The following is a 13,228-nucleotide window of genomic DNA, read 5'->3' on the forward strand; positions in this document are numbered from 1 at the left end:
GGAATAGTTGCTTCGGGCACTTTGACTGTGCAGGCTGTTCCCCATTTATCTCCAGTCTTTGGTTTAAATTCTACATTGTAGCACATTACTTTGCTTCCACCATCATGAGCAGGTTTGTCCCATGCAAGTGTCACGCTTGTCTTTGTCAAGTCTACAAGAGTAACTTTGCTTGGTGGCAGTGGTACCTCAGATATTTTAATTTCTTTGGTTTCAACCATCTGTCCTTGGCCAAATTCATTAACAGCACAGACTCTGAAGTAGAAAATACCACCCTCGGGTAGCTCTTCAATCTTGAATGAATTGGCAGTGCAATTGCTGGTAACCGTAGTATAGACTTTCCTGACAGATTCTCTCTTCTCTACAATGTAGTTTGTGATTTTAGAACCACCGTCAGTGAGTGGAGTATCCCAGGCCAGAGTCACAGAATCCTTCTTGAGCTCTTTCACAGCAAAGTTCTGTGGTGCACTTGGTGTATCCAAAATCCTCACTGCGACAATTGCAGATTTTGTCCCACTGCTGTTCTCAAGTGTCAGTGAGTATTTGCCACTGTCAAATCTGTTTACATTGTCAATGACAAGCATGGTGTATGAGCTAGTTGTGTCAATAGCAGCATGCTCTGTGAGAGTACCCTCAACCTTCTCCCATTTCACAGCAGGTTGAGGTCTTCCTCTAATGGTGACAAACAGACGGAGAGTTCCTCCAGCACGGACAGATACCACCTTTCTGAGATCTGCATCCAGCTCAATCTCTGGTGCTTCTACCCTGTCAGAAGTCACTACAGTACCGTGGACATTAGCAGCCTCTCCAACTCCCTCAGAGTTGATAGCACAGACGCGGAACTGGTACTCTACACCTTCTTTAAGATCTATGACAGTTAGTTTAGTGGCTTGAATGCCAGTAGGGGGAGTGCACATGGTCCATTCCTTTTCAACTGGTGGTTGTACTGCTGGTGCTACTTCTGCCTCTTCTGTTTCTTCTGGAACTGGTGTGTATTCCCTCATTTCAACAATATAACCCTTAACATACGCACCACCATCAAAGTCAGGTTTGCCCCATGACAGAGAGACAGAAGACTTTGAGGAGTCTACTACCTTTGGATGATGTGGAGGTCCTGGTGGTGTTGTCGCATCACATGCTCTATAGAATAAGGACAGCTCACTGAGGTCTCCCATACCAGCCTCATTCTCAGCAGCTACACGGAACTCATAGAAGTGATCAGACATCAGACCTGTGACCTTGAAGTGAGTGTCTGTCAACTTTTGTCTGTTGCACTTAGTCCACCTTACACTATCCTTGTCGCGTTTTTCAAGGTGATATCCTTCAATATCAGCTCCACCAGTTAGTTCTGGAGGACTCCATGAAAGAATCATAGAGTCCTTTGTGATCTGACTTGCTTCTGGAGTTCCAGGAGCACTAGGTGGCTTGTAAGGATTGCGTGCAATGATAGGTTCACTCTCAAGATAATCACCAGCACCATATTTATTGACTGCTCTGACTCTGAAAATGTATTCATTTGCAGGGAGTAAGTTTGTCAGTTTATGGTACAGGACCTTTGACATTTGATGCAACCATTGTCCAGGACAATCTGCTGGTTTCTCTTTTCTCAACAGTATAGTGACTGATACTAGCTCCACCATCCAGAGCTGGCTCAGTCCAGGAAAGGATACACCTGTCTGCCATTACTCCTGTGATTTTCATGGGTCCTGTGGGAGGACCTGGTTTATCAAGGACTTTGACAGTGATGGGGATTGTTTTGATACCACCCAGGTTTTTGAGGACAAGATCATAGTTTCCACTATCAAGTTTGGTTACATCCTTGATGGTCATGGCTGCACGTTTCTGGTGGTTCTCACCTCAATGCGCAGGGCTTTGTCCATTTCCTTACCCTCTTTCAGCCAGACAACATCAGGAATTGGTTTTCCATGAATGTCCGCATCAAGGAGCAAGTGCTGTCCAGCATTAATGACAATGACATCTTTGTATTTGGGATCCATGGAGGCCCTTGGTGGTTCAATTTCATCAGTGGCAGTAATGGGTCCAGAGCTGTCAGATGGCTCACTGAAGACTCCAGCTGCATTTCTGGCAGTAACTCTGAATTCATACTGTTCATTCTCTGTCAGACCAGTGACGGTATATTCAGTCTCAACTATATTAGTGAAATTGGCTCTTACCCAGCGACAATCAGGGGAGGAAAGATCTTTCCTTTCAACAATATATCCATTTACTTTGCTTCCACCATCATACTGAGGTTTGGTCCACTGAATCTTGATGAGGTTCTTAGTAATACTGACAGCTTCAGGTGCACCAGGAGGATCGCAAGGATCACGAGCTACAAAAGATTCTGAAACTTTACTGCATCTACCAATGCCAACAATATTTTCAGCATAAACTCTGAATTCATATCCAATACCCTCTTCTAGATTGCAGATCTTGAACAGAGTATCTGTGATGAGTGTCTTATTCAGTTTGTTCCACAGAATGCTACTTCTCTCCTTGCTTTCCAGATGATAACCAATAACTGCACTTCCACCATCATTCACAGGCTCATTCCACTCAATGATCATCATCTCCTTAGTTGCAGATTTGACATATGGTGTTCCTGGAGGTCCTGGTGGTTTGTAAGGATACTGCACAACAATGGCCTTGGACTCCAGATGCACACCCTTTCCGTATCTGTTCTCAGCAATAATTCTGAACTGGTATTCTGCACCAGTTTTCAGCTTGGTGATCTTGATAGCTGTTCTAGCCAGCTGTGTGGTGACTGCTTGCCATGTTGTGGTGGTGGTGTCTCTTTTCTCCACTATGTAATTCTTCACCTGGCATCCACCAGTGTACTCTGGAGGCTCCCAGGATAGATGGACAAATGTGTTGCTTACTTCAACAACCTTGATTGGACCTTTTGGTGGACCAGGTTTGTCAAGGATAATGACTGACACATCCTCAGTGACTGTGCCTGCGCTATTAGCTGCTGTAACTGAATATTTTCCAAAGTCGTCTTTGCTTGCCTCTGTAATTTGGATTCCAGTTGTTTCTGGTGTGTTTATTACATTGAGTTTAGATGTTAGCTTAAGAGGCTGACCATCTTTGCTCCAAGTCACCTTAGGTTTGGGCCTTCCAAGCACAGGGAATACCAACTTCAAATCCTTTCCTGCTAACACACTGTAAGTGCTAAATTGCATCTTAATGCTTGGCTCCATGGTCATGTCAGAGGCAATAACAGGTGCAGCAAGTGCTTTAGGCTCACTCTTTCCCTTCTCATTGAAAGCAATGATACGGAATAAGTACTCTGTTCCAGCTGTCAGACCTTTGACTGTGCCCTCGCATGTCTTTGTATTGGTTGCAACTCCCCACTTGTCTGTGCCCTTAGGCTGCATCTCAATTAGGTAGCCACCAATACGGCTGCCACCATCATGCTCAGGTTTCTCCCAGGCAAATGAGGCAGTAGTCTTGGTGACATCTGTGAGGAACACTTTGCCAACTGGCAGTGGCACCTCAGAGGCTTTGGATGCTGTCTTTGTCTCAACAGCCTGACCAACTCCAAATTCATTTTCAGCCATGACTCTAAAGTAGTACATAGCACCTTCAATTAGATTCTCTACTTTGAATGTTGTTTTAGAGCATTTAGTTGACACATTTGCATATGCCTTTCTTGTAGATTCGCGTTTGTCAATGACATAGTTCTTAATTTTGGAACCTCCGTCAACCAGTGGAGCATCCCATACAAGGGTGACAGAGTCCCTCTTGACTTCTTTGACCACAAGGTTCTGTGGGGCTCCTGGTGTGTCCAGGACTTTAACAGAAACAAACTCAGAGACAGACCCACTGCTGTTAGTCAGGCTCAGGGTGTACTTTCCTGAATCGCTCCTGTCACATGAGTCAATTGACAACTGTGTGAAGTTAAGAGCTTTCTCCACCACAGACTTTTCAGTCAGTTCTCCCTCATCCTTAGTCCACTTAATGTCAGGAGTTGGTCTGCCCTTGAATGGAACATGGATTCTAACAGAAGCACCAGCTTTCACAACAATGCCCTTTCTCAGTTCAGAGTCCAAGTGAATTTGTGGTGGGTCCACCCTTTCCTCTGGCTTGGCTGTTCCAGAGAGGACAGCTGGCTCACCAACTCCAAGTTTGTTAAGTGCACACACCTGGATCTTGTACTCTTGGCCCTCAACAAGTTTAGTAATTTCATACTTGTTGACACGGAGGCCTGTGGGAGGAGTGACCATGGTCCATTGCTCCTCCTCAGCCTTGCAGACTTCAACGATGTATCCTTGTATGGCACTGCCACCATCAGAAAGTGGCTTACCCCATGAAAGTGTAATAGAACTCTTGGTGGAGTCAACCACATTCACATAGGCTGGGGCACTGGGTTTGAACTTTGGATCACTGGCCTTATAGTATGAACTTGGAAGGCTTGGCTCTCCAATTCCAACTATATTCTCAGCAGCCACTCTGAACTCATACTCGTGGCCAGTGGAAAGACCTGTGACTCTGAATGAGAGGTCAGTGACCTTCTGTCTGTTACATCTGGTCCATTTGATTCCAGCCCTGTCCTTCTTTTCAATGATGTAACTGGTAATTTCACTGCCGCCATCAGACTCAGGAGCAGACCAAGTAATGGTCATGCCATCATGAGCAATGTTGGAGATATCCTCAATGTGAGGTGGACCAGGAGGAACAAATGGAGTCTTCATAATCACTCCTCCAGACTCCAGAGGCTCACTGACACCATAACTGTTAACTGCCATGACACGGAACATGTACTCATTGCCTTCCAGCAGTTTGGTGACTTTGTAGCAGGTGGTATCACACTTACTTGAAACAACCGTCCAAGCTAAACGACTGGTCTCTCTTCTCTCAATGATGTAGTGTGTAATAGGTTTACCTCCATCATGCTGGGGGGCACGCCATGCAAGTGTGCATCTATCCTCAGCAACTCCAGTGATGTGGAGGGGACCTTCACATGGGCTTGGCTTGTCTAGTACCACAACTTTGAATAAAACAGTTTCACTGCCAGCCTCATTTGTCAGCTGGAGCACATATGTTCCACCATCAATTCTGATTGCGTCCTTAATGACAATCATTGCATGCTTTTCTGTATTTTTGATCTCCAGTCTGAGTGTGTTCTCAATTGTTTTTTCTTCCTTCAACCACACTATCGTAGGCAGTGGCTTGCCATGTACATCAGCATCCAGTTTGAATGTGTCTCCAGCATTGATTACAATTGTCTTGGTGAACGCAGGGTCAATGGAGAATTTGGGGGCTTCCACCTTATCACTTGCAGTGATTGGTCCGCTGTTATAGGATGGCTTGCTGACAGTGCCCACTGCATTTTTAGCAATGACTCTGAAGTCATATTGTGCATTTTCAGTCAGACCAGTCACAGTAAACTGAGTCTCAATCACATTAGTGAAGTTTGCTCTTACCCAGCGTCCCTCAGGCAGATCACGCTTCTCCACCGTATACCCAGTTATGTTACTGCCACCGTCATACTCTGGCTTTGTCCACTGAATGACAATGGTATCTTTGGTCACATGGATGGCCTCAGGTGTGCCAGGAGGATCACATGGGTCACGGGCAACACAGCCCTCTGAAATCTTACTACACCTACCAATGCCCACAATATTTTCAGCATAAGCCCTATATTCATACTCCACACCCTCTTCTAAGGGGTGGCTCTTGAAAGTGGTCTCATGGATAAGAGTCTTGTTAATCTTGACCCAGAGAATGCTGTTTCTCTCTTTCCTTTCAAGATGATAGCCAAGAACTGGGCTTCCCCCGTCTGACACAGGCTCATGCCATTCAACAACCTGGTGATCCCTCGACAGGGAAGCAATGAAAGGAGTGCCTGGTGGGCCTGGCTCTCTGTATGGGTATTGAGCAACTACAGAAGATGAATCCAAACCATGACTCTTACCATAGCGGTTCTGAGCAATGATTCTGAATTGATACTCAGCACCTGTCTTCAGTCGAAGCACTTTGATTGTTGTTCTGGCACAGTTTATGCTGACATTCTCCCATGTTGTTGTGGTGGTGTCTCTCTTTTGGACAATATAATTTGAAATCTGGCATCCACCATTGTGTTTTGGTGGGTCCCATGAAATAGTCACACTCTGTGTTGTGATTTCATCAAACCTCACAGGACCAGATGGAGGGCCAGGCTTGTCAAGTACAATGATTTCAACTGTTGTATCTTTCTTTCCAGCTGAATTAGCAACATTTATACTGTACATGCCACCATCATCACCTGCTGCCTCCTTAATGCTGAGTGTTGTATGTGTTGGTGTGTTCAGAATATTCACTCTGGTGGTGAACTTCAAAGGAGCTCCATCCTTACTCCATGTGACAGTTGGTTTGGGACGCCCAATGATAGGGATGTCAACATTTAGGTCTTTACCCACATGGACACTGTAGTGCTAAATGCTGGTCGAACATCTGGCTCAAAGACCAAGTCTTTGGCCATCACTGGACCAGCAAGGAGTTTGGGATCACTCTTTCCCTTATCATTGATTGCTGTTACTCTGAACAAATATTCTTCTCCTGGGTTAAGATTAGAAACAGTAGCCTCCATTGTCTTAAATGTGTTAACACCATTCCACTTCTCTTGGCCCTTAAGCTGCACCTCAAGCAGGTATTGCATGACTCTACTACCACCATCATACTCGGGCTTCTCCCAGGCCAAAGAGATACTTGTTTTAGTTTGGTCATTAACAATCAGGTTCTTTGGACATTGGGGCACCTCTGAGACCTTTAGAGGATCAACAGTTGCTGCAGGCAGACCAACACCATGAGCATTCTCAGCAAGGACTCTGAAGTAGTAACTGCAGCCTTCCTGTAGAGATTCAATCTTCCATGAAAGAGCATGGCAATTTGTGACCACAGCTGCATAAGTTTTGCGGGTGCTTTCTCTCTTTTCCACAATGTAGTTTTTAATTTTGGACCCGCCATCTAACAGAGGTGGTTCCCATGCTAGTGTCACTGACTGGTTGGTAATTTCTTTGACTTTCAGATTAACTGGAGCACTAGGTGTGTCCAGAACACGGACAACTACAAGCGCAGATTTGGTTCCACTTGAGTTCTCAGCTGTGACTGTGTACTTCCCGCTGTCATTTCTGCTCATTTTGTCAATTACAAGGGATGTGTAACTGCTGGTGGTCTCAACCTGAGCAGCCTCTTTAAGTGCACCTTCATCTTTATTCCACTTTATTGTAGGAGTAGGTCTGCCTCTAATAGGAATAAACAGCCTAAGGGAAGCTCCAGCTTTAATTGTCACAATGTTTCTCAGCTCAGGGTCAATATCAAGGTCTGGTTCTTCTGCCTTTTCCTGGGCAACAACAGCCCCAGAGACATCAGCATGCTCACCAACTCCAACTTTGTTGACAGCACATACTCTAAACTTGTAAGCTTGGTTTTCTTTCAGGTTGGCAACTTCAAACTTGGTCTTCTTGACACCTGTTGGTGGTGTGCACATGGTCCATTCCTCAGCAGGTGCCTCTGTAGCTTGTGCTTCAGCAGAGGCCTCAGCTGGTGCTGCTGTCTCTGTGGTGGTACAACACTCAACAATGTATCCTTGGATTTCACAGCCTCCATCATTAACAGGCTTGCCCCATGACAGGAATACTGATGTTTTAGTGGTATCAGTAACTTTTGGATTGTGTGGTGGGCCAGGTTTGAAGATAGGATCAAGAGCTTTGTAGAGTACAGTTGGGGAGCTTGGCTCACCTACCCCAACACCATTCTCTGCTGCAACTCTGAACTCATAATTGTGGCCCTCCAGTAGTGCGGTGACCTTGAATGTCAAGTCAGTCACTGTTTTCCTGTTGCATCTGGTCCATCTTACTCCCTCTTTGTCATGCTTCTCAATAATATATCCAGTTATAGGACTGCCACCATCTTCAGTGGGAGCCTCCCAAGTAAGTACCATGGAATCCTTTTTAATATCTGAAACCTCTAAGGCCTTGGGTGATCCAGGCAGCATGTATGGATCTTTGATGATCACTGGACTTGACTCAAGTGGCGCACCCATTCCAAACTGGTTGACAGCATGGACTTTGAAAATGTATTCATTTCCTTCTAGTAGTTTATTGACCTTAAGACAAGTATTCACAACTTTGGGATCAACAACAGTCCAAACTAATCTGCTTGTCTCTCTCCTCTCCACTACATAGTGGGAGATTTTGCTACCACCATCTTGTAAAGGAGCTTTCCATGCAAGGCAGCAACGGTCACTCATTATTCCTGTAACAATCAAAGGTCCCTGTGGTTCTCCAGGTTTGTCTAGAACAACAACATTGACCTTAACAGCCTTTTCACCTCCTGGATTTTTCAGCAGCAGCGTGTACTCGCCACCATCTGCAAGTTTAGCTTCCTTGACAGAAATGAAAGCCTTGGTTGGAATATTTTTAATCTCTCTATGAATGGTGTTTCCCAGTTCCTGCTCTCCTTTCATCCAGTGAATAGAGGGCAGCGGTTTGCCATGAACATCTGCATCAATCTTAAAGTTGTCTCCAGCATTAACCACAATGGTCTGTGTGTACTCAGGGTCAATGCTGACGCGTGGTGGTTCAATCTCATCTTTGGCAGTGATAGGACCGGTGCTGTAAGAGGGAGGGCTGAAAACACCTGCTGCATTTCTGGCAATGACACGGAACTCATATTGATTGTCCTGCACAAGTCCTGTAGCAACATACTCTGTTTCGATGACATTAGTGAAGTTAGCCTTCAGCCAACGGCCTTCAGGTAGTTCCTTCTTTTCCACAATGTAGCCTGTAACCTTTGCACCACCATCATACTCAGGTTTGGTCCAAACAATGGTTACAGAGTCCTTAGTGATCTTTGTTGCCTCAGGGGTGCCAGGAGGATCACAAGGATCTCTGGCAATAACACCTTCAGAGACTTTGCTAGCTTTGCCAATTCCAACAATGTTTTCAGCATAAACTCTGTATTCATATTCCATTCCAGGTTCCAAACCAGTGGTCTTGAAGGTCTGGTCAGTAATAAGAGATTTGTTAAGTTTCACCCACAGAATGCTCTTTCTCTCTTTTCGTTCAAGATGATAACCCAAGATAGTACTTCCACCATCATTGACAGGTTCATTCCATGCCACCACCATGCTGTCCTTGGTGCAAGCTGCGATGGATGGTGTTCCTGGAGGCCCTGGCAGTTTGTATGGGTATTGGGCTACAATACACTCTGATAAAAGAACTGGTCCTTTTCCATACCTGTTTTCTGCTGTGATTCTAAACTGATACTCTGAGCCAGTCTTGAGTCTGCCTGCCTTGATTTTGGTTCTTGCCAGGTTAGGAGATACAACCATCCAGTTTGTAGTGGATGTGTCTCTCTTCTCCACAATATAGTGTTTGATAGTACAACCACCATCATAATCTGGTTTATTCCACGAGATGGTTGCACTATCAGAAGTGACCTCCTCTATCTTCACTGGACCACCTGGCTGGCCGGGTTTGTCAAGAACAACAATACCAATGTCAACTGTTGACTCTCCTGCTGTATTGCTAAGAGTAATAAGATAGTGTCCAACATCATCTCTAGCTGCCTCCTTTACATTAAGGTTCAGCATTGTGTCTGTTGCACTGAAGTTCACTCTGGTAGTTCTCTTCAAAGGCTGGCCATCCTTAGCCCAGTTAACAGTTGCTTTGGGTCGTGCAACATATGGAATATCAACTGTCAGATCTTCTCCTGCCAACACACTGAATGTGTTGAACAGTAATTTGGCAGCTGGTGCAATGACAAGATCTTTTACAATTACAGGAACACCAATTTGGCGTGGCTCACTTGATCCCTTCTCATTTTTAGCTGCTACACGGAACATGTATTCTTCACCTGCATTGAGGCCACTGATAGTAGCTTCTGTGTCTTTTGCAATAGTAGCCTGAGTCCATTTATCAACTCCTTTAGGCTGAATCTCAACAACATAACAGCCAATTCTGCTACCACCATCATGCTCTGGCTTCTCCCAAGAGAGAGTGACACTGTTCTTTGTCACATCCTTAAGAGTAATTTTGCCTGGTGGCTGTGGCTTGTCTGACACTTTAACCGATTCTCCAGACTCAATGGGCAGGCCGATGCCATATTCATTCTCAGCCAGAACTCTGAAGTAATAGTTGCATCCTTCCAGTAGTTGAGTAACCGTGAAAGTGGTGTGATGACAGTTAGCGTTGACAGTGGCATAGGCTTTTCGCGTGGACTCACGCTTCTCAACAATGTAGTTCTTAACCTTGACCCCTCCGTCATTTACAGGAGGATCCCAAGTTAGAGTGACAGATTCATTTGTTACAGCAGTAATCTTTAGATTCTGGGGTGCACTTGGTGTATCGAGCACCCTGACTTGAACTGTAGCTGTCTTAGAACCAGAGCTGTTTTCAACTGTAAGATTATACTTTCCACTGTCAAACCTGTTAACATTTTCAATCACAAGTGAGGTGTATGATGTCGTACTGTCAATGGTTGCCCTTTCAACGGGCTCTCCGTCCTCTTTAGTCCATTTGGCCTGAGGAGCTGGTCTGCCTCTGATTGGAACAAAGAGTCTAAGTGAGCAGCAAGCTCTAAGGCTGACAACCTTACGGAGCTCAGCATCCAGATCAATCTCTGGAGGAAGGAGCCTGTCCTCAGCCTTGGGATTTCCAGGTACACATGCCGGTTCTCCAATTCCTTCACTGTTAAGAGCAGAAATGTTAATTTGTACGCTTGGTTTTCTTTCAGGTTGATTATGGTGAAGGAGGTAGCAAGGAAGTCCTTCCTTAGGTGTCACAATGGTCACGCCTCCTCTTCCTCCTTTTCAGATGGGATACAGTCTCCACAATGTAACCAGTGATGTCTGAGCCTCCATCATACATAGGTTTGTTCCAGGCAACAGTAATAGAGGACTTGGTTGTGTCTAGATTCTTGGTGTTGCATGGAGCCCCTGGCTTGTACAGAGCATCAGGGCCTTGTAGAAAGGACTGGCAGCACTTGGTGCACGTAATTCCAGCTGCATTCTCAGCACTATTCTGAATTCATATTCATGACCAACGAGGAGGCCTGTTGCTTTGAACTGCAGATCTTTCACCTTCCTCTTGTTGCATTTCACCCAACGGAGCCCAATTCTGTCTTTTCTTTCAACATTATAGTTGGTGATGGGAGTTCCACCATCACTCTTAGGAGCTTGCCACATGACAACCATTGAATCTTTAGTGATAGCTGTCACTTCTGGATTCTCTGGAGGATCTGGAACCACGTATGGATTATCAGCCATAGTTGGTTCAGAATCAAGAGCCTCACCAAGTCCGTATTTGTTTACAGCCATAACCCTGAAGATGTATTCATTTCCTTTCAGTAGCTTGGTCACCTTGTGCTGTGTGACTTGTAGGTCTGAAGCCACATTGGTCCAGACTAGTCTGCTTGATTCACGTTTCTCAATCACATATCCTTCAATCTTGGCACCGCCATCATCTGCAGGTGGAGCCCAGGTGAGTACACAGTTGTCAGCAGTAACATTAGACACCTTTAGAGGACCGACTGGAGGTCCAGGTCTGTCAAGTACTTTAACGTTAAAGATGTGCTTTGCAAATCCACCAACATTAGTGGCAGTCAGAACAAATTCTCCTCCATCAGATCGGATAGAGTCCTTGTTGGTTAGAGTGGTGGTCACATCGGTGAACCTAACCTCCAGTTTCATTGTGTTCTCCACTTCCTTTCCATTCTTGGTCCAAACCATAGATGGGGTTGGCTGACCAGCAATGTCTGCATCAAGTTTGAAGGACTCCCCTGCCTTCAGGAGTACAACATCTTTAAAGATGGCATCAACCATAATGCGTGGCTCAATAATATCATCTTTGCAGGTAATTGGATCTGAAGGATCAGAGGGCATACTTATTGCACCAGCTGAGTTTCTGGCAATGACACGGAACTCATAGGATGCATCTTGAGTCAATCCACTGACAGTGAATGTTGTCTCAATGATGTTAGTAAAGTTAGCTCTGATCCAGCGACCAGTAGGTAGCTCTCTCTTCTCCACCGTGTAGCCAGTGATTTTGAAGCCACCATCATACTCAGGCTTTGTCCATTCAATTGTGATAACATTCTTATTAACAAATGTTGGCACAGGCTGACCTGGTGGGTCAACAGGGTCCAAAGCCAGAATGGCTTCAGATGCCTTGCTGGGCTTACCAATACCAGCCATGTTTTCAGCTGTGACACGGAACTCGTAGGCAACTCCATCTTCAAGTCCAGACGATTTGAAGATGTTTCCTTTCACGATACCCTTGCTGATCTTTTGCCACATAATGCTGCTTCTTTCTTTCCTTTCAACATGGTATCCAATGACTTCATTTCCACCATCAGATACAGGCTCATTCCAGCCAATTGTAATCGAGTCCTTAGTGAATGCAACAACATTAGGTGTGCCAGGAGGTCCAGGGGCTTTGAATGGATAGGCAGCTACCACTGTCTGTGAAGTGATAGGTACTCCAACACCATATCTGTTCTTAGCCTTCACTCGGAACTGGTATTCTGATCCTGTGTTCAGTCGAATAGCTTTGAACATGGTGCGGATCACAGTGGAAGACAGCTCATTCCATGTCTGAGAGGTGGTGTCTCTGATCTCAACAACATAATTGTTGATGGGAACTCCACCATCATTTTCAGGAGTGTCCCATGCAAAGACACAATAAGTACGCGAAATCTCTACAATCTTGATTGGTCCTTTAGGTGGCCCAGGAACATCATGGATTTTAACAATAATGTTGTCTGACACAGATCCTGCAATGTTCTTTCCAGTCATAGTGTACACACCACTGTCGGCTCTGGTACATTCATTGATGCTGAGAATAACTGTAGCAGCTGTCGTCTCTGCATTGGTTCTCTGTGTGAACTTCATGGATCCACCATCCTTCTGCCATGAGACAGTGGGCCTAGGGCGTCCCATAACTGGAATTTCAACTTTGATGTCATCTCCCGCCTTGGCAATAATAGTCTTCTGACAAACACCACGCAGGTCAAACTCAGGCAATGAAGTAGACTCCTTCACCTCAATGGGTTTGCTTTCACGTGGCGCGCTTCTACCTGCAACATTGACAGCCATAACACGGAAAATGTATTCTTCATTCTCATTTAGATTCTTCACAGTGAAATCCATTGTTTTCACTGTTGTAACATGGGCCCACTGATCAGTTCCCTTCTTCTGAGCTTCAAGTACATATCCTGTATTCTGCTTCCACCATCATGCTTGGGTTGG

At 45.2% G+C, this 13,228-nt stretch overlaps 1 protein-coding gene across 1 annotated transcript in view; it reads right to left on the reverse strand.

The window, feature by feature from the left end:
* The window catches only part of LOC115411946 (titin-like), a 130,674-nt gene that overhangs the window by 32,398 nt on the left and 85,048 nt on the right, over positions 1 to 13,228 (reverse strand). Inside the window, 8 exon segments of the mRNA XM_030124250.1 lie at positions 2 to 1,547; positions 1,549 to 1,841; positions 1,844 to 6,412; positions 6,415 to 10,692; positions 10,695 to 10,808; positions 10,811 to 10,939; positions 10,942 to 13,200; positions 13,203 to 13,226. Of these exon segments, the coding sequence (XP_029980110.1) occupies positions 2 to 1,547; positions 1,549 to 1,841; positions 1,844 to 6,412; positions 6,415 to 10,692; positions 10,695 to 10,808; positions 10,811 to 10,939; positions 10,942 to 13,200; positions 13,203 to 13,226 (13,212 nt within the window).

This window comes from Sphaeramia orbicularis, chromosome 21 (assembly GCF_902148855.1).
Source record: "Sphaeramia orbicularis chromosome 21, fSphaOr1.1, whole genome shotgun sequence".
In the NCBI taxonomy this organism is placed as follows: domain Eukaryota; kingdom Metazoa; phylum Chordata; class Actinopteri; order Kurtiformes; family Apogonidae; genus Sphaeramia; species Sphaeramia orbicularis.